Raw genomic sequence first — 18573 nt, 5'->3', positions numbered from 1 at the left:
AAATGTGCCCCTGTTTAATCAGGCAGCATTTTTTATTTATTTTAAAAATGCATTATTTTTTAACATGATTACTTAACAATAACAGCAGGCCTCTTCCTTTTTCTCGTAGGTAGGAGCGAAAGCCTCTACAACAGAAGAGCATACATAGAGATGGTTCCATATACCCATCCTACTGAAAGCAGGCCCATTGAAGTCAATGGGAGTACTCTAAGTATGTTGGGAATCTAGATCTGACCCATTATCTGAAAACAAAGTATGTTTTTTTGCTTCAGAAGTATTCCCCCCCCCCCATATACAAATGCATGTGAATTTAATTGACTGGCTAACAGATTAATCTAATTAAATATAAGATTAACTGAGATTTATTTAATCAGGTGAGAGAGAAATGACAATAACAACAATAATAATGGAGTTTCGCCTATGTGGTGCATTTCAAGATTTCAAAACACTTCACAAACATTGGCTCAGGTAATGAATTGGGTTTGCTGCTGGCAGCCCTGGAGCCAAATATGGCCTCTTGAGAGTGCCAGCTAGTCCATCAGTTGCCAACTTGACTTCTTTTCTTCGCCCAGTGCCAGAAATAGACTTCTAAGGAATGAGGGAGGTGCTCAGGGTAAGTTCTGGTATCTCTCATCCTAAAAAAATAGCACTGGCTGTCCCCTTAAGGGCAACATGACCTCCTGATTCCTATCTCTCTTCCCGGGTGACTAGGGGAAACCCAGCCTGAGGCCTGTGTTAAGAACCCTGCTCGTGAGCTGTACGAAACGGCACAACCAACACCTTTGAGGAGCCTGACTCAATAGCAAAGCTCAGCAGGCAGCCTACTTGGCAGGAGTATGGTCCTATAAGGGGATAAATTGGGCCTGACTTCCTCAATACACCCTCCCTTAAAGGAACCCTCTTTTCGTTCTCCGTCCAAATGGAATAAATGCTGAGATACTACTGGGTGGTGGTGGGTTGGCTAGAAAGGTCTTCCTTGAGACTGCCCTGACTTTGATTGCGGGACAATCCTTCTGCTCGAGCGAGGGGCCAAGAAGAATATTTGGCACCGTCTAGCTGGGAAGCGAAGAACTAGCCGGGAATGGGACAGACAATCTGGGCCCCGACTGATGAGCCTTCCTGCCGTTAATCAGCTAGGGGATAATCAAATGGACGTATTGGATTTTGGTCACGGCATCTAACCAGATCACGAAACTCCGTCCCTGTTAAGCGAGTGGGCGTGATCCGCTCTGCAGATTTAAACTGGCTTAACGGTTTTATTGGTTCCTGTGTGAGTCACTGATACAGGCACCATAGGACCAGGCCATTCCTTCTTCTCAAGTAGTTCTCTCGGCTGCCCCCCTCCCCCAATCACATTTCCTGTTATGGTCACAATAATTTCTGGAACACAATCTCAGGCGCAACAAGTAAGGCGAAGGTGTCGGAACAGGTTTGGTGTGCCAGCCATGGAAAATCAAGCACAAAACAGCACAGGTCAGCAACTAAGCACAGATGCAATGCCAGCTGATCAAAGCCTAGAAGGGTTAGGAACAGTATAAGCAGCGGCGGAGGAAGTCTCTTGGGCATCTGGGGCGGTGTGACCAGAGGCAGTGCGAATTGCCCATAGCGGGTAGGGATGGGGTGGAGCTAGCACCCCATTTGCTCCACCTCTGAGTATGTCTTATACTGAGTCAGACCATTGGTCCATCAAGTTTAGTACAGCCTACACTGACTGGCAGAGGCTCTCCAGGATTCGGTGCATGGTTCTCTCACAGCCCTACCTGGAAATGCCAGGGGTGCTACCTGGGACCTTTATCTGGTGCTGTAAAACTGAGCTACGGTCCTCATGGTCCAGGAAAATTAGAGTTGGTCTAATCCAATGCAGTCCCATGGACTGCAAGAAGATCAAACCTCTCCATTCTTAAGGAAATCAGCCCTGAGTGCTCACTGGAAGGACAGATCGTGAAGCTGAGGCTCCAATACTTTGGCCACCTCATGAGAAGAGAAGACTCCCTGGAAAAGACCCTGATGTTGGGAAAGATGGAGGGCACAAGGAGAAGGGGATGACAGAGGACGAGATGGTTGGACAGTGTTCTCGAAGCTACCAGCATGAGTTTGACCAAACTGCGGGAGGCAGTGGAAGACAGGAGTGCCTGGCGTGCTCTGGTCCAGGGGGTCACGAAGAGTCAGACACAACTAAGTGACTAAACAACAACAATCCAATGCAGCACTGCTTATGGTTTTATGTATTCCATGCATGAATTCCCATGTCAATCATTAAGGCAGATTTGGGGGTTCAGAAACATACAGGTTTCTTCCATGACACCTGCCAGTTCTGTGCAAATGGACCTACAGGACTGTCAGAAGGTCAGAGTGTGGCTGCAAATGAAAAAGCACTTCATACCAGGGGAACTGGTCCCCTGCGGTGAGATGGCACCAAGGAGTCCTTTTAACCTGGACTTGGCAGGACACTCAAGTGGAAGCGTCTGCCGTCAGCTGCCTCCCTGGCCATGTTGCGTGCTCTAGGCAAAATCAGAACAGTTCTGCTTTTGGGAAGAAGGGAAACTTCTAGAGACCCGGAAGGTGGGGCGGAAATGACAGCGCTAGCAATTCACATCAACAGGAGTTTAACAAGGCAAAACAACAGGAAATAGGGCAGCGGTCAGGGACAGGTATAAAAAAAAATAGGGGCCTCCTTCCTTCTGAAGGTTGCCTGGACACCTTTCCAGTGAGAAGAGGCTTGTCAGACCAGGTGAGAGGGAGCTGTGTCTCAAAGCACATTTTGGACATACAGGAAGCGTCAAAACGAACAAAATCAAGCGCTAGTTTTCTTTTCTCCTGTGAGATTTCTCTGTTTGTTAAAGACAATTCCCTCTTCCCTTCATTCGATAAAAATCACACTATGCAGAGGGAGATTCTTTTCGTTGACTCATGCGTTTCCCAGGAAGCTGTGGTTTTCTGTCTCTCCTACAACTCCCAGGATTCTCTGGGGGATGCCGTGACCGTTCACTTAGCATGAAACCAGGTATAAATTTGTAATGGTGAGCAGATCAATAAACCCAGTAGTGTAAAGGCCATTTGCAGAGGAGAAACAGATCCCTGCCCTGTACGACAAGCAATGCCATTTGTGCAAAGATATAGACATAGGCCCCAATCTAGCGCCAGCTGTACACGAGTGAATCTGAGTTGCGGGCGTATATCTGTGTTAAAGATGAATCTGGCCAGTTCACTGGGGATAGAGTGAGCACTGGGGCATGGATGCAAATTATTAAAGGAAGGATTGGCATATCACACAATGCAAGGAGATGGTGCAGACAGAGAATTATGGGCCCAAACTTTAGGGATGAATCTCTCAATTAAGGTTTCTCTCTACAGTCGTACTTCAGGTTACGAACACTATGGGTTGCGTGTTTTTGGGTTGCGGACCGCGCCGAACCCGGAAGTACCAGAATGGGTTACTTCTGGGTTTCGGCGCTCACGCAGAACCACAAAATGGCGTCACGCGCATGTGCAGCAGCGCTGAATTGCGTCACGTGCGTGCGCAGATGCAGCGCTTCAGGCTGCGAACTCTGCAGGTTGTGAACATGCCTCCCACACGGATCACATTCGCAACCCGAGGTATGACTGCATTTCTAATGTTTTCCAATCTGAAGTTCAGTTCTCCACATTTCCACATCAGTCTGACTTTTTAAACTCTTCATGAAAACCCACCAGCATTTTAGTGCGAATTACTCCTAATATATGCATTTTTATTGCAATTTTGACTAATATACAAATATTTGCAAAACAAGTTGGCCTCACATCATGCATGTTTGTGTGTTAATTTCACAAGTATATGTATCTTTATGCATCCCACAATATACTTGGCTGGAGAACTGCATTGCAAAATTCAGAGAAGTGTGAATTTCAAAGGCTGGCTAAGTTTCGGTTTGCACACTGTTTCAGAAAGTGTGAATGAGGTTTGCTTAAATAAATGTGAAGTGAATCAAATTTATCCCCTATCACTGGTCCACACATACATTTCCCCCTTCTGCATTTTGTTCGAAATTCTCCTCTCCCCTTCTTCTGTTGACCAGCAGCTGGCTCCCATACGTCGAATCTCCTAATCCATATTAACTTGCAGGATTTGGAACCTCTGGGTGGTTCAACGATTTCAGTCATGAGAATAAATATAGAAAAGGGACACATGCAAAAATTCATCCTTCTCCTCTTAATTAAGTCACAGATTCCTTTCCAACGAGGGGGCAGTGGAACCATTTTAAAAGTTTTTTGGGGGGCTTTTTAAGGATGCAATCGGGTTTAGATTAAACCAAGAAAAGGCAAGGATTCTACATTTCTACTGAGCAAACCAATGCAGGATCAGAGGCAAAATCTCATAAAGGTGAACCCCCCCCCCGCCCCCAGCCATTTCCCAACACACACACACACACCTTTTCTGGCAAAACTTGGCAAATTTGGGGTTGAAAGGAGAAAGCAGATGCAACAATATTTTGCTTTTTAAATATTTTGTTGGAAGCTGCTCAGAGTGGCTGGCGAAACCCAGCCAGATGGACAGGGTATTAATAATAATAATAATAATAATAATAATAATAATAATAATAATATATCAACACCATCATCTTTGATTGATGCAAGTGTATGCAAGAGTTTGTGTCTCACAGGATTCTTCTTCAGGCAGTCCTGATGAAGACAAAGTGTCCCGCGGAACTCAAAAGCTTGCACCATCCCTCAGCACCATGCAATAAAAAGATACAATTTCATCTGCTTTCTAGCTCCTATATTTTGGGATCACCATACTACCAAAGACACTTACAAAAGCATTAACCCCTTAAATGGAAAAAGCTCTATGTCTTCCCATGTTCATACAGAGTACATACAGAAATGACCCCATATTCAACTTATCTTTTAGTAGTCAGTACTTGAGTAGACTCAGGATTCCCCAGAGAGAAAGGAAAGGCCAACAATTTTTTTTGCCCCTACCCCGTCATTTCTCAGAGAACCCTCTAAGTTGTACACGGGTTGCCAAATTCTTTTAGCTGCCCCTGCTCCTGTGCCTTTAACATCCAGAAAATAAGTGGGTGAAGTTTTCTCTTTATGCCTGTGTTCAACACAGCGGCAGGACCTGCTTAGGAAAGCAGCAGATCTACATTGGAAGCATTGTTATTTAGAATTTAACACACATAAATTATCCACTGCCACCTCAGAAATGCTGGCTTATACCCCCCCCCAAAGACTACCCATTTTCCAACTCTCTTCTGGGATGAGTTTATCACAGAAGAGAGGGCAGCTCCCTCTAGAGGGGAAATCTCCCCATGACCTTTTGTTCAATCTTCTCTCCCCCCCCCCCTTGTCCAAAAGAGCCCTTGATGAGGCTGGGCAACATCTGCCCCCTTATCTCTGCCTCCCTGCACCCCTTCTTGTCCCCTGCCCCCCACCATTTCCCCTGGCTGCCTTGCTCCTTACCCCACGTAGGGAGGGGGGGACGGTGCGTCTCGGCGGGAGGCGAAGGGGGATCTGAAGACAGCAGGCGGCAAAGGGGGAGACTCTGGTGGCTTAGTGCCCCCGTCACTCGACGACGTCAAAGAACAAGTGTGGTCAGGCAAGGGGGGGGGAGTAAAGAAAGATTATGAACAGAAAAAGGAGCAGAGCTATGCAAAGGACAGGAAAAATGGACATGAGGATAATACCCCTAACTGGGGGCTGAGCAGACAGCGCCGTTTAATCAGCGGCCTTTAAAAAGAAAAGGGGGGGGCAGGGAGAGTCACCAGAGGTGGCAGGTTGGGGTAGGCTCTCACAGTGAAGAATTTATTTTATGAAATACAGACTTGATCCTACTGCAGTTTCACAGGCAATGTGGGGTGTTTTTTTTGAGGGGGGGTCTGTTAGCAAATGCCATCTGTCCCACAGAGAGAGATTTAGTGTCATTCCAACCACTGACGTTTCGTTGTCCTAACTCACCTTGAACCGCTTGCCACACCAGTAACTTGATTTCGTTTTTAAAACATAGGTATTGTTACCTCCTTGAAGACAGATCATTGCTTGTAATAGGACAGAGAACCTTGGGCCGGCCCCACAATTTAATAGAAGTTAAACTGATGATCAGAGTGTAAAAAAAAAGGGGGGGGAGCTTTAGAGTTACACAGTACCCCAGGCAGAATGGAAAAGTCACTGATGTTCAGAGAGAGGGAGAGAATATGGCGGAACTGTTTTACTAACAGTACTACACTGGTAAACGCAGAACATATATTTAATGCTTATGAAGGCTCTGCAAAGTGACTTTCTCCAAGGAATACAGGAAAGTTGCAAACCATTCTAGAAGCATGGGCACCCATAACCCCATATTCCCAGGTCCTTTCTTCTTCTTCTTTTCAAAGGGGAGAGTTTAGAGCATTTCTAAAACCTGAGATATAAGGCAAAATGTGCAGGCACTGTTCCTTCTTTCTCATTTGTGTGTGCGTTCCCCCCTTTCAGCATTTGCTTTTAAATAAAGATAAGCCACCCTCAGCCAACAGCTCTGTGAGGTAGGCAGGCAGCTAGGCAAGTAGGTAGGCTAGACCAGTGTTTCCCAACCTTTTTTGGGCAAAGGCACACTTGTTTCAAGAAAAAAATCTCGAGGCACACCACCATTACAGCCCCGTGACGTCAGCGCGCAGCGTCACGCCGGGAGGGACATGAATTGCTAGCAAATTACATAATCACCTCCTTGAGGGCTGGCTCATCTTCTCCGAAGGCAGAACCCCATTAATTAACAGCACAGACTCACACCATAGCCAAGACGAGGGGGGAAAACCTCAGTCATGCACAGTCATGCATATGTGGGGGCTAAATGAGGACGAAGACCGGGCAGAGAGCAGGGTTCAAATCACCCCACCTGGCCAGGACAATCCCTGGGTGCTCCCTTGGGCCACTCGCCTGACCCACCTCGCAGGGCTGTTGTTGCGAGGATAACACGGGGAGAACCACACGCGCCCCCGGGAGCTCCTTGGAGGAGAAAGCGGGCGATGAATGCAATGCACAAAATATATGAGAGGCGACCAGGTTTTGCAGGTGAGGGGCCCCCGCCAGCCTCCGCTTCCAACACCCGGCGCAACGACGCCGAAGTTTCCCCCCGGGCTCGGCTTGGGGAGCAGCGCTGCTCCCCCCGGCTCCCCTTCGCCCTCCCGGCTCTCTCTGCCGCCCACTGGGGACCCCCCTCACCTGCCAAGTCCGGAGCGCCGGTGGAAGTTGCATGCATGCATGCAGGGCGCTGCGTTGCCATTGCATTGCACTGCACTCCATGCAACGCCTGCACGCATGCATTGCCTTGCATGCCCGCCAAGGGGTCTCCCCGCGGTCCGATGCGTCCCCTCCGGCGCGGATGCAGCATTGCAAAAATAAAAAACCCCCGCGCCGGGGACGGAGGGGGAGAGGCCAGGTGCAGGGATGGAGGGACGGGTGGGCGAGCGAGTGAGTGGCAGCCGCCAAGCCTTGGCTGAGAGCCAGGAAGGGCCTCCCCGGAGGAGGAGGAGGAGGGAGGCGCAGAGCGGGAGGGAGGGAGGGAACCCCAGGGGTCATCTAGTGACGGCGCCCCAATCGAAAATTTGACTTTAAAAAAAAAAATCTTTCGAATTTTTTAATTTTTCCCGCGGCACACCAGGCAACATCTCGCGGCACACTAGTGTGCCACGGAACAGTGGTTGGGAAACACTGGGCTAGACTGAGAGACAGCGACAGAGAGAGTGACTGGCCCAGGGCCTCTCAGTGAGCTTATGGCCAAGTGGGCTTTGAACCCTAGCCCTACATCTGACCCTCTGGGCCTGATCAATACAGTGGTACCTCGGGTTATAGACGCTTCAGGTTACAGACTCCGCTAACCCAGAAATATTACCTTGGGTTAAGGACTTGGCTTCAGGATGAGAACAGGAAATCTGTGGCAGCGGCGCAGCAGCAGCGGGAGGCCCCATTAGCTAAAGTGGTGCTTCAGGTTAAGAACAGTTTCAGGTTAAGAACGGACCTCCAGAACGAATTAAGTTCTTAACCCGAGGTACCACTGTATGGGTGCTTGCCCCACAGGAAGCTGCAGTCTGGGCACGGGGAATTTGTGGGCCCCACATGTTGTCCCAGCTCCCATCAGTCCCTCCCTGGTAACATGGCGAAAGGTGGTGGATGATGGAAGCGACTTCTGGAGGGCCACAGGCTCATGTAGAGCTCCTTCTTCTGCAGCTCCATCTGGTGCCCAATTCATGTTTCCCCCTCTTCCCTCCCCATCCTTTTTACCTTGCAGGGACTCCACTCTGGGAGCCTTTTTTTGACTGAAGAGCTGGGTACAAAAGCTCAGAATAAATAAATAATACCAGTATGGCACAATTCAGGCCTACTCACACGCAACAGCCGCTGGTGGCCTTTAACTGGGGAACCCTCTTGCCTTTGGGGCGGTTTGGGCATCTACGTCACAACAAAAGAGAAAAAGTTACTGCTCTCTGGCAGAGACGATGTGGCTGAGGTGATTATTGCCCATAACGCTGAGGTGATTATTGCCCATAACGGGAGCAAGCAGATTTTCCTCTTTAGAGAGAACTCTCCCTTCACTCACGCAGATTCCAGAGGTCAAATCTCCAACAGCAAAAATAAATATAGATATAAAATATAAATATATAGCCTTGGTGGCCCTCCACAAAGTCTGAAACATTTATCGTGGTGCCAGGTTTAAATGGGGGCAAGCGCTCACTTCATCAGGGGGTGATATACTCCATGCATTTCCTGAAGCTGGTCCACAAAAGCTTATGCTAAAATAAACCTTTGAAGGGCGAGAAGACTTTATTGTTCAAGTGAGGTAAGGCCATGTAAGCCTAGAGGTTCCTGTTCCAATTTGAGGGGCACCACCTATATCAGTGACCCTCTGGCCACCATTTTAAATTTCCCCCATGAGCCCGAGCAACGCTACATTAAGAACTCTGTGGTACTTTGTGAGGAATTCAAAAAGGCAGGGGGCTGTCAGGTCCAGCTGCCCTTCCCTGAGCAGGCTAGGTACTGAAGCCAAAATTTCTTTTGGTGTCATGCTACTTAAATGATATGTTCACATGGCTACTAAACATTTTTGTTTATTTGTATTTTATTTTTATACAAAATAATATATATACATATATATATTAACAAAAAAAAACCTGTGCATGTCTTTCTCCTCTCATACTTCTCAATATAAAAATGGCGGTGCAGCAACACCCAGTGGCAGAATCCGGAACTGATGCCCCCACAGCTCCTACTCAGAGGGATGCTGCAGATGAGTCTCTCTCCCCACTGCCTGTCTCCCCCCAATAGCTATGGAAGTCCAGTCCTCCAGGGAGAAAACAGTGGGAGCGGGGCATGTGCTGCTGTTGATGGTGTGTGAGCAAAAGGACGCCGTCCCATTCACTGTGGAGGGGGCCATTCATGCCTGAAGATGCTGTGGGAGGAAGATAAGATGACAAAAAAATAAATTAAAAAAAATTGGTTGGGGCCTCGGCAGAAGAGAAGCCAGGAGTGAGGAGGTTGCAAAACACCCCACAAATCATTTGGTCATTTTGCAATATTCCCCACTAGGTAAGACCCTGAAGCTTGCCCTGGAGTCTAATTCTCACTCAGGTGTGCCAGGCAAGTAACGTTTCAGAGTTCAAGCGTGGAGCTTATGTAATTGGTTGTTCCTCCGTAGGAATGGATGAAATCTGTCCATTTGGGGGCTTTTTATCAGTTTCTCATTTTTCTAAACTTACGTTCAGTTCACCACATATCCTCATCGGTTTAGTTTCATTAAAAAAAAAAAAAGTCCTCGTGAAAACTCACCGGCATTTTAGTTCAAATTTAATCTTTGCATGTGATTTTATCGAACGCACGTTTTTGCAAAGCAATTTCCCCCAACAGAAATTATTTTCTGAGAAATTTATTTCTATGCGCCTTTTGCCACAGAAATACGTAAATACAGGAAAGTCTTACCCTTACCTTTATTTCCCAAAGGTGCTCTGAAGGCTCAAATGGGTGTTTCCTGAAACCTTGGGAGCCTCTGGGGGATGAAATATGGATCTATGATTACATCTCAAATTGACGGATGTGGGTGGAGGAGATAATAGTACTACTGGTGATGGTGGAGCCAATGTCACACATAGTGCTGAAAGGTGAGGATTGGGCCCATGCGAGAGTGACAGGATTCCGTGGTTACCTATCCTGGGATGATTGATCAAAGGCAGGGGTGCTGTGCGCCCCCCCCCATGTATACTGCAAGCACAAACATGCGACTCTAGCCTAGATAAAATTGCATTATTAAAACTACCCCCAAATTATCTTTGTCTGAGAAGAGGTAAACTCTCAAAAGGGGCATGCGATTATTGTTAAGTCTGGGAAACACTGCATTTTCGTATGTTATTTTCACCAATATATGCATTTTTAGGGATGGTTTACCCCAGTGTATGGATTTTCGTACACATTTGCTGGGCTGGAGAATTGCAAAATTTGGGGAAGCGCAAATGTCAAAGGGCGGCCATGTTTGGGTTCTCAGATTGCTTCAGAAACAACGAATCGAATAGGTTTGCCTTTAAAGACAAACTGAATCGGAACACCCCCAATCCTTACCTAGGGCAGTATTTCCCAACCTCGTGCCCTTTAGAAACTTGGGACTGCAATTCCCACCAGATCCTTGTCAGCCATGGCTCAGTGAGTGCCCAGAACATAATATCCCAGAGCTCTTTGAAAAGGCTTCTTGCTTACCTGAAATAGGTTCCTTAATGGACGTGTCATGATGAGTAGAAAGCAGGAAATGGGAATGAGAAGCAGAAGTAGAAATGGTCCCCAGTGAGATCTCTGAAGTGGGGTTTGCTGAGACGAGTTTTCGGTGACTGGAGAGTCTGCAGTACAGAGAGAGACTGACCTATAGGGGCAGATTGAATGCCTTCTGGTAACAAGCGAGGGGCAGAGAGCAGATAATATTGAGAGGATACCCACAGAGTCTTGCTGAAACCACCTTTTTATGACAACAGATGCAGAATATTGCATTGGTTTCACAAGAAGCGGATGCTGGCCTGACATCAGGTGATTGCCACTACAATATTTTGTTTTGTTTTTTAAGGGGAGAGTGAGAAAAAGGGGGAGAAAGTCAATGGGGAGAAGAAGGAGAAAGAGCGAGAGCATCTCTACACCACAAATTATTAACAATGGTCCACTGGTTTAATTGTCATGGACTCCCCCACCCGAAGCAATCATGGGAATTGTAGTTTATTGCAGGTGCTGAGAATGCTGTTCAGGGCCTCTAAATTCTCCCTCTGCTAAACTAAAACTCCCATTATTTCCTGGGGGAGAGATAAACCAGTATGGGTCCTCAAGTGTAGATATGCCTTGGGAAAGACAGAAAAGAAAGGGTGGGGGGAAGAGACAAGAGAAAGAGAGATCAAATTGTAAACCACTTAAGAGGTTTTGATACAAACCAGAGGTATATAAAGTTTGTTCAATAATTAAAGTGAGCCCTGTGGTAGAAACTAGGGTTTCATGCAGTCCTGGGGCTGCAGAAGTTGGTGACACTGACAGCTGGGGGTGAGCTGTAAGTTGGGAAGTCCTGAGTTCAAATCAGACCACAGCCACATACTCACTCAGTGGGCTTAGGCAACTGACTTTTCTCTCTGCCTCAGTTCCCCCTTACTGCAAGCTGGGCATGATAATTCCAATTTTGTAAACAGGGGCAGCTTCAGGTCTGAGGGGCTCCCTGGCAAAATGCCCTCTGCTAAGCCTCTGCCCTTGAGCTTACTTACCAACAGCTGTGAGTTGCCATTTTAAACTTCCCACAATGCCCCTGAAGTCATGTTGGTCTGGGAAATTCTGGGAAATTACAGTGGCAGCCACAGGGAAGCCACCAAGGGCAGCTATTTAAATTTACCCAGAGTGGCGCAGTATGCCAAGGACCTATTGCAACCAGGTGGGCCTAGAAGTTGGGAGACGGGCAGAAGTGTTGACGTTGGGCCTGGTTGTCATGGCTACTGGGATAATGTTTGTGAAGCATTCTGAAATCTCCAAAGCACCGTATGGATGCTAAGTATTATTTCTGGCGGAAACGAACCTTCAGAGCATCCATGCAACCACTTGGTAGGCAAAGCATTTGTACCCTCCTGCCAAGAAAGCGAGGCGACTTTCGCTCGTTTTCCCTGCCCCCCCCATATTGTTCACACTGGGGTGAAACCATCCTCTTTGATCAGCTCACCACTTACAGTTTCATACACACCATGGCAAGTTGTTCACCCAGCGGAAAACAGGAGCAGCTGGGGCAGTGGGGCAGGGCTGCGAAGCCACCTTCTTAATACTGTCATCACTGCCACTGACCGGGTTGGGGTGCAGGGAGGTGGTGGGGAGCTCAGGGCTGTGTGGGCACAGATTGGCTCTGCTCCAAGTTTGCCACCCCCCTGCCATGCCAGTGAATCACCTTGATAAGCAGCAGCGATGCCAGTTTTATGAGGGCAGCTCCATGGCATTGCCCCACTGTGTCAGTCCCCCATGGCAGAAATAGGTCCTCTGTATCCCCACAGCCTTGCTCCCCCACACCCTGACTACCTGGAATGTTACCTGGTTGGCACTGAATAATGGTGCAATTACTGTAGTCAGCAGACTCTTTCAGTTCGATGAGTTTCTCCATCTTGTCCGCCAGGTTTCCGATGTGGTAAGGAACTGGATTCAAGAACTGAGTGATGTTTGTCCCCACAAAACGGACACAACTATCCTGTTAAGGCGCAAGAGAAAAATGTCAAGCCCAGCAGCTTCGGCCTGATGTATAGTGAGCCCACAAGCCATGCCACCACACCTTAGGAACTGGGGCCAAATTACACGTGAAGTTGCGGCACTTAAATGGGGCTACTTCTGTTTTGAAGACAAAACAGCCGCAGGCCCCTACTCTGGATCAGGGCCCTGTGGCAGTTTCCTGCTGAAAATCGCCCTCTTCCTCAGCTGTTCTTTACTCCTACTGCTGCTGCTGACTGCAGGCATTAACTCTGGAGCCAAATAGGTTTAAAAAGCTTGGATTAGGTAGTTTTGAATGAAAATGCAAGCAAAACTGGATTTCTCCATCGACCTTAGGGGCCGAAGGTTGAAGAACACCAGTGTCAGGTGAGGGAGCAGTAGGAGGAGAGGCAGAATACGGTGTGAATCTTCCTGTGGACTTACTGTACCCTCTATTGCTAGAAGGGGACCCTCCAACCCCTAAAGTGAAAACCTGAGCATCGTTTTTAAGGCCCCATTCACCAGCGTTTTGGGGGCAATCCTACGGCTGGGATGAACAGCTTAGGATGCAGCAGATCTTTGGTTCAGCTGCAATAATTCTGAGCTCTGGTTCAGTTGAAGAAACACCAGTTTAACTTGCTCACCCTGACTGAGCCAGGGCTTAGTCAGCTGAGCCAAGGTGTAGGTCCCACCCCCCAAGGGGCATTCAAGGGGTCTCGGGGGACGACTTGGGCTGGATCCTAAGCCTGTTCAGTTTGGTCATGTGGCCTGCCAACCCAGCACAGAACACTAGTTTAAAGGCTTGTTTTCATTCTTCCAGAGCAGCAGCAGCAATCCTACTGGTAAATGGGTTTTGGATCTGGTGTAACTTTATGCCAACTGACTTTACACTAGCTTGGTGCCAATGGAATTGCTCCTTCGTTGAAAAGGTCTCCTAATATACACATTTTTTTCTTTGCAATTTTGCCCAAGATACACACTTTTGGAGAATACTTTCCCCTGTAATAAATGCATTTCTGGACATTATTTTCACAAGTTCATGCGTTTTTGGATACATTACAGTCGTACCTTGGTTATCGAACAGAATCCACTCCCGGGAGTGCAGTCGACTCCCAGAACCGTTTGAAAACCAAGACACGGCTTCTGATTGGCCGCAGGAGCGTCCTGCATCCAATCGGAAGCTGCAGAAGCCGTGCCAGACATTCGGCTTCCGAAAACCATTTGAAAACTGGAACACTCACTTCCGGTTTTTGATTGTTCGGGAGCCGAAATGTACGAGTTCCAAAATGTTTTGCAACCAAGGTACGACTGTACTTGGCTGGAGAGCTGCAGAATTTGGAGAAGTGTGAATTCTGAAGGATGGCTGCGTTTCAGCTTGTATTTTGCTTTGGAAGTTAGGTAAGTTCACCTTTCAATGTGAACTTAACTGAAATTCTTCTCCATTCCTAACTGGCATGAGCAGGGGCCTGGCTTAATCTGGAGGGAGGAGCACCTTGTGGTATTTCATTCTGATCCAAATTTTAACTTAATTATTTTTACATATCCTTAACAAATACAAATAATTGCTAGCGTTTAGGACTGGTCAGGTTCAAAACAGCTATTAGATGAATAAATAAGAGGGGGGAATGACCTGTGCTGCCTTCCAAAGCACCCATGACCTACCTCAATGTTACATTCTTTAATAAAGGAGACAAAGTGATCTGTTATACTGAAGAACATTTGCTCCAGTCTTCTCCCGGATACGCTGGCCAGATACTTCAGCTTTTTGTTTATGAGATGAATTTCCCATAATTCCTGGCAGAATCCATCCTGGGGGAATTATTGGGGGGGGGGATATATGGAAGGAATGCATGATTAGGAAAAAGTCAGGGGTGTATTCTTTTTCGAAACCACTAAGAACATACAAAGCTGCCATAGGGCTCATCCAAACTTACCTTTTGACCCACGTTTTCCAGGCTCAGGTCCACACTTTAAAGCTCTGTGTCCAAGCACTCCCCCCCCCCCGATATTTCCCTGTGAAAACCTGCTCTTTGAAGCAGAAGTGCAACAAACAGCAGTTCAGGTTCCGCTCCCCCCCCCATTGCTGTTTGCTCCAATTCAGCTATAAAGAGCAGGGTTTTTTTCCCCCAAGGAAAGCTCCGGAGTGGGGTGGGTGGGAAAGGGCACCTGGATACGAAGTTTTAAAGCATGGACCATTTCCTGGAAAGCACAGAGAAAAGGTAAGTGTAGGTAAGCCTTTATAGTGAGTCAGACTTTTGGTCTATCTAACTCAGCATTGCCCACACAGGCTGGCAGCAGCACAATTGACATAAGAGGAATTGTCTTTCAAATCCTTCCACTCCTGGTGGAACTTCTGCTTTTTGTAACAGGAGAGGCAGCGCACATTTTCATCTCCACGCAAAAATTCGCTCCTGAATTAAAATAATTGCAACTGATCAGCCCTTTCAAGTAACATAACGACATGATGGTAGGTAACATATGTCTAGTTGTTTCCTTAGTTAACAGGTTGTTTTTTAAGACTTTACCGGTTTCAGGTTGGATGGCATATCTACTGGGTAATTGAGGAGCAGGTACTGCTTCTGCGGAGAGAAAGAGACAGGCCTGGGTTGAATGAGGGGAGAGGATGGATTAAACAGAAAGAAAAGTCTATCCACAAAATGTTTCTAAATAGGCTTTAAAGGTCCCTCTAGGTCAGAGGTTGGCAATCTAAGGCCCATGGGCTGGTTCTGGCCCAGGAGCCTCCTCAAACCGGCCCACGGCCGTTCTGTGGATCGGCGTGGGGAGTCCATGCTTTTTTCCACGGCACTATTTTTCTCTCACTGCAGGGATCAACTTCTGTCCCAGAAAAGCGCCAGAAATAGCGTGTGCGCATGCACATGGGTGCTCCTCACCCAGAGGAGCGCCTGTACGCATGAGTACGTGCTATTTCCAGCACACTTCCAGCACAGAGGAGCACCCACGTGTATGTGCACACGCTATTTCCGGCGCTCTTCCAACCTGGAAGAGCACTGGAACTAGCTTCAGCACATATACAGGCGCGCACACGCCGGCCCACCAAGAAGTCTGCCAGGGAGTGGACCAGACCAGCCTCAAAAAAGGTTGCCAACCCCTGATCTAGGTTTATCTAGATGAGCCTTCATCACCCTGGCACAGTTCTCCATGTTTTGGACCACAACTCCCATGAGCGCTGCAATGTTGCATTTCCACCTGCAGGGCCAATTTCAGGTGGTAGCATGGGATGATTGGCTCAGCCCCTTGGCAATTAAACTCGATGGTCCCTACAACACTTTATCACATCCCCAATGCTGTTCAACATCTATTTGAGGGAGGTTCATGGTGAGTTTGGGCACCTATTTTTCTAGAAAAATAGCACTGCCCTGATATAGTCTGCTCGAGGGCACACTCACCAGTTCTTTAATTTTAGATAAAAAAAGCTGAGTGTTGTTCGTTGACTCAAACGGAACATGTTGAAAGACGCAATTCTTGCTTGACTCACATTGGGTGAGAAACAGCAGCAGCAGAACAAAGACCTAGAAGGACAGGAAAAAATTCTTTGGCTTATATAGTAAGTGAAAGCTCAAAAGAACTCTAAAGCATCTCTCAGTTAGCATGCAATGCAGACCCAAACTTCCATCTTCAAATATCTAAAGACCTGTCACATACATGACAGAGCAAATCTGTTACCTGCCTGATCCTCTTTTAAAGCCATCCAAATCTTACCCTCCTTCCTTTACAGTAGAATGGGAATGTTGGCATTGGACTTTCCCGAGAGACAATGGAGTGTGACTCCGGGGGTGAAGTCAAACTACTGGAGAATCATAGCACTTGCTGTGGCTGCAGAGACCACTGAAGTAACTATTTCAGCGTGCAAACCTAGGCAATGGAGTTCCTGGGCTGCCCAGATGACAAGACCCCCTCTCAGCCTCACTGACGTGGCCCAAAGGAAAGCAGAGCAATACGTTTGGCATCAGTTTGGCTGCAGGAGTTGCTGGAAGGAGGTGTACAAGGCAGCATCCAACCGCCTTAGGGACTCCACTCTGAATTTGTGTAGGGCTTAAAGGTAAAGGGACCCCTGACCATTAGGTCCAGTCATGACTGACTCTACGGTTGCGGCGCTCATCTCGCTTTATTGGCCAAGGGAGCCGGCGTACAGCTTCCGGGTCATGTCATAACTAAGCCGCTTCTGGCGAACCAGAGCAGCGCACGGAAACGCCGTTTACCTTCCCGCTGGAGGGGTACCTATTTATCTACTTGCACTTTGACGTGCTTTCGAACTGCTAGGTTGGCAGGAGCTGGGACCGAGCAACGGGAGCTCACCCCGTCACGGGGATTCGAACTGCCGGCCTTCTGATCGGCAAATCCTAGGCTCTGTGGTTTAACCCACAGCGCCACCCACGTCCCTCAGTGTAGGGCTTACTCCATAGCTTTTTCTTCTCCCGAAGATGTTTGCAAGGCCAGGGGTATGGCGGGTTTACTCCCAAAACCTTTCTCACGAATGAGTGTAGCCGCAAGGCAGCAGAGGTTGAGAATCAGAGTTTTCCTTCTCCCAGGTGAGCTACCTTCCCAGGTAGACAAGCCCCATCTGCTCCTCATTTCCCTCTGCAGCATGTCATACTGCAACATTTCTTGCGGGTCCCAGTCATTTGTTGCTAATAGGTAAACTCTACAGCTCAGTGGACTGGCAGCTGGAGAAGCGAAGACTGAAAAGGTGGCGGCGAGGAGAATGGAATAGCCTGGAAGAGGCTGATTGCAGAAACATTCCCCCCGTCTGCAATCACGAGGACAAAAAAAACTTTTAAAAAAGGGAAATCTGCGTTGCTCAAAAAGGCAGTGAATGATAGAAAGGAAATTGCTTTCTGAGTAATTTGCTTTCTGTCATTCACTTTCTTTTTGAGCAATGCAGATTTTGAGTGCTGGAAAGCATGCATTGAACTAAGGCCACCTGGTTCTGGGGAGATAATGGTGATGCAATAAGGAGAGGTCCAAAGAACCTCTCTCTCTCTCTTCCTCTCCGGCCACCATTCCTGGACTAGTATATCAGGAGAAGATGAGGCCTCTTCCTTGATCCTGCCAATTGTTTTTGGAAACTTACCACAAAAGACTCTGGGGTTGCATGGCGCCAAATCATCTCCACATGGTCTGGTGGATGACCAACATGCTGAGGATTACCCCTCTAGAAGGGGGGGGGGAAGCTGTGGGGATAAAAGAAAGGATGGTTAGGGGTTAAGAGGCCAAGGAAACATGGGCTTGGGACGTAGCAAAACCAGCATTTACCAACGTGGGGCCTTCCAGATGTTTTGCGCTACAACTTATGCAAAATAATGAAAAATACCTAACATCAGGGCTTCTTTTGAGCTGGAACTCTCCAGAACTCGCCATAATTATAAGGCAACAAGGGAGGCACTCAGGGTGAGTTTCAGCCCCTCTTTTTCTAGAAAAATAGCACTGGTTCACATGAAACACTGTTTATTCATTTATTCATTGCATTTATCTTCCAAGGATCTCAAGGTGGTGAACATGGGTCTCCTCCTCCCCATTTCATCCTCACAACAACCCTGGGAGGTAGGCCAGGCTATGAGATGGTGACTGGCCCAAGGTCACCCAGCTGAGTGGGGATTCAAACTCTGCTCTCCAGGGTCCTAGTCCAACGCTCTAACCATTACGCCACATTACGCATAATGATTCTTCTGTCATCCACCATTTGACCTGTAGTGGGGGATTTCAACATCCACGCAGGGGCCAACTTGATGGAGCAGCCTGGGGCATCAGAGCCTCCATCACATCCATGGGGCTGTCTCTGTTGCAGTTCCCGTGTGTGTGTAATTCCACAGGTTACGGAGTCAGCTGCGTGGCTGTATCTGTGTGGGAGAAAGGCCGGCTGGAGGACCT

General features: G+C 47.8%; 2 protein-coding genes across 5 annotated transcripts in view; both read right to left on the bottom strand.

The window, feature by feature from the left end:
* The window catches only part of LOC310691796 (excitatory amino acid transporter 2-like), a 29490-nt gene extending 21005 nt beyond the window's left edge, over positions 1-8485 (bottom strand). Inside the window, exons 1-2 of one of the 2 annotated variants that reach the window (XM_083471909.1) lie at positions 8341-8485; positions 5938-6071 (exon numbers count right to left, since the gene is read on the bottom strand). In XM_083471909.1, coding sequence (XP_083328035.1) covers positions 5938-6015 — 78 coding nt within the window. In that variant the 5' untranslated portion in view covers positions 6016-6071; positions 8341-8485. Of the gene's footprint in view, positions 1-5442; positions 5710-5937; positions 6072-8340 lie in introns of both variants that reach the window. The other variant, XM_083471910.1, reaches the window with a different exon arrangement.
* Positions 8486-9043: 558 nt separating this feature from the next.
* FLT3LG (fms related receptor tyrosine kinase 3 ligand) lies at positions 9044-17947 on the bottom strand. 3 transcript variants are annotated; one of them, XM_083472055.1, is made up of 8 exons: positions 17777-17947; positions 16092-16214; positions 15210-15263; positions 14347-14493; positions 12535-12688; positions 10696-10850; positions 9934-9994; positions 9044-9400 (listed from the first exon to the last, which is right to left on the bottom strand). In XM_083472055.1, the coding sequence occupies exons 1-7, from the start codon at positions 17810-17812 to the stop codon at positions 9962-9964; spliced, it is 702 nt and encodes a 233-aa protein (XP_083328181.1). In that variant the 5' UTR covers positions 17813-17947; the 3' UTR covers positions 9044-9400; positions 9934-9961. The 3 variants fall into 3 exon arrangements, with proteins under 3 accessions (XP_083328181.1, XP_083328182.1, XP_083328183.1); XM_083472056.1 differs by having other exon boundaries at positions 10696-10832; XM_083472057.1 differs by lacking the exon at positions 10696-10850.
* Between the last annotated feature and the right edge of the window lie 626 nt (positions 17948-18573).

Source organism: Podarcis liolepis (genome assembly GCF_965112155.1).
Source record: "Podarcis liolepis genome assembly, chromosome: 13".
Taxonomy (NCBI): Eukaryota; Metazoa; Chordata; class Lepidosauria; order Squamata; family Lacertidae; genus Podarcis; species Podarcis liolepis.
Note: the sequence above shows the minus strand (reverse complement) of the source record. Positions and strands in the feature narration are given on the sequence as shown.

What these genes read in the sequence shown, in the direction of transcription:
- FLT3LG (XM_083472055.1), bottom strand. Translation starts at nt 17,812, where the DNA reads ATGATTTGGCGCCATGCAACCCCAGAGTCTTTTGTG. An exon ending in TGCCATCCAACCTGAAACCG is followed by an intron (nt 14,494 to 15,209) that starts GTAAAGTCTTAA and finishes TAATTCCCCCAG; the next exon opens with GATGGATTCTGCCAGGAATT. An exon ending in CATTAAGGAACCTATTTCAG is followed by an intron (nt 9,995 to 10,695) that starts GTAAGCAAGAAG and finishes TTCATCCCCCAG; the next exon opens with AGGCTCCCAAGGTTTCAGGA.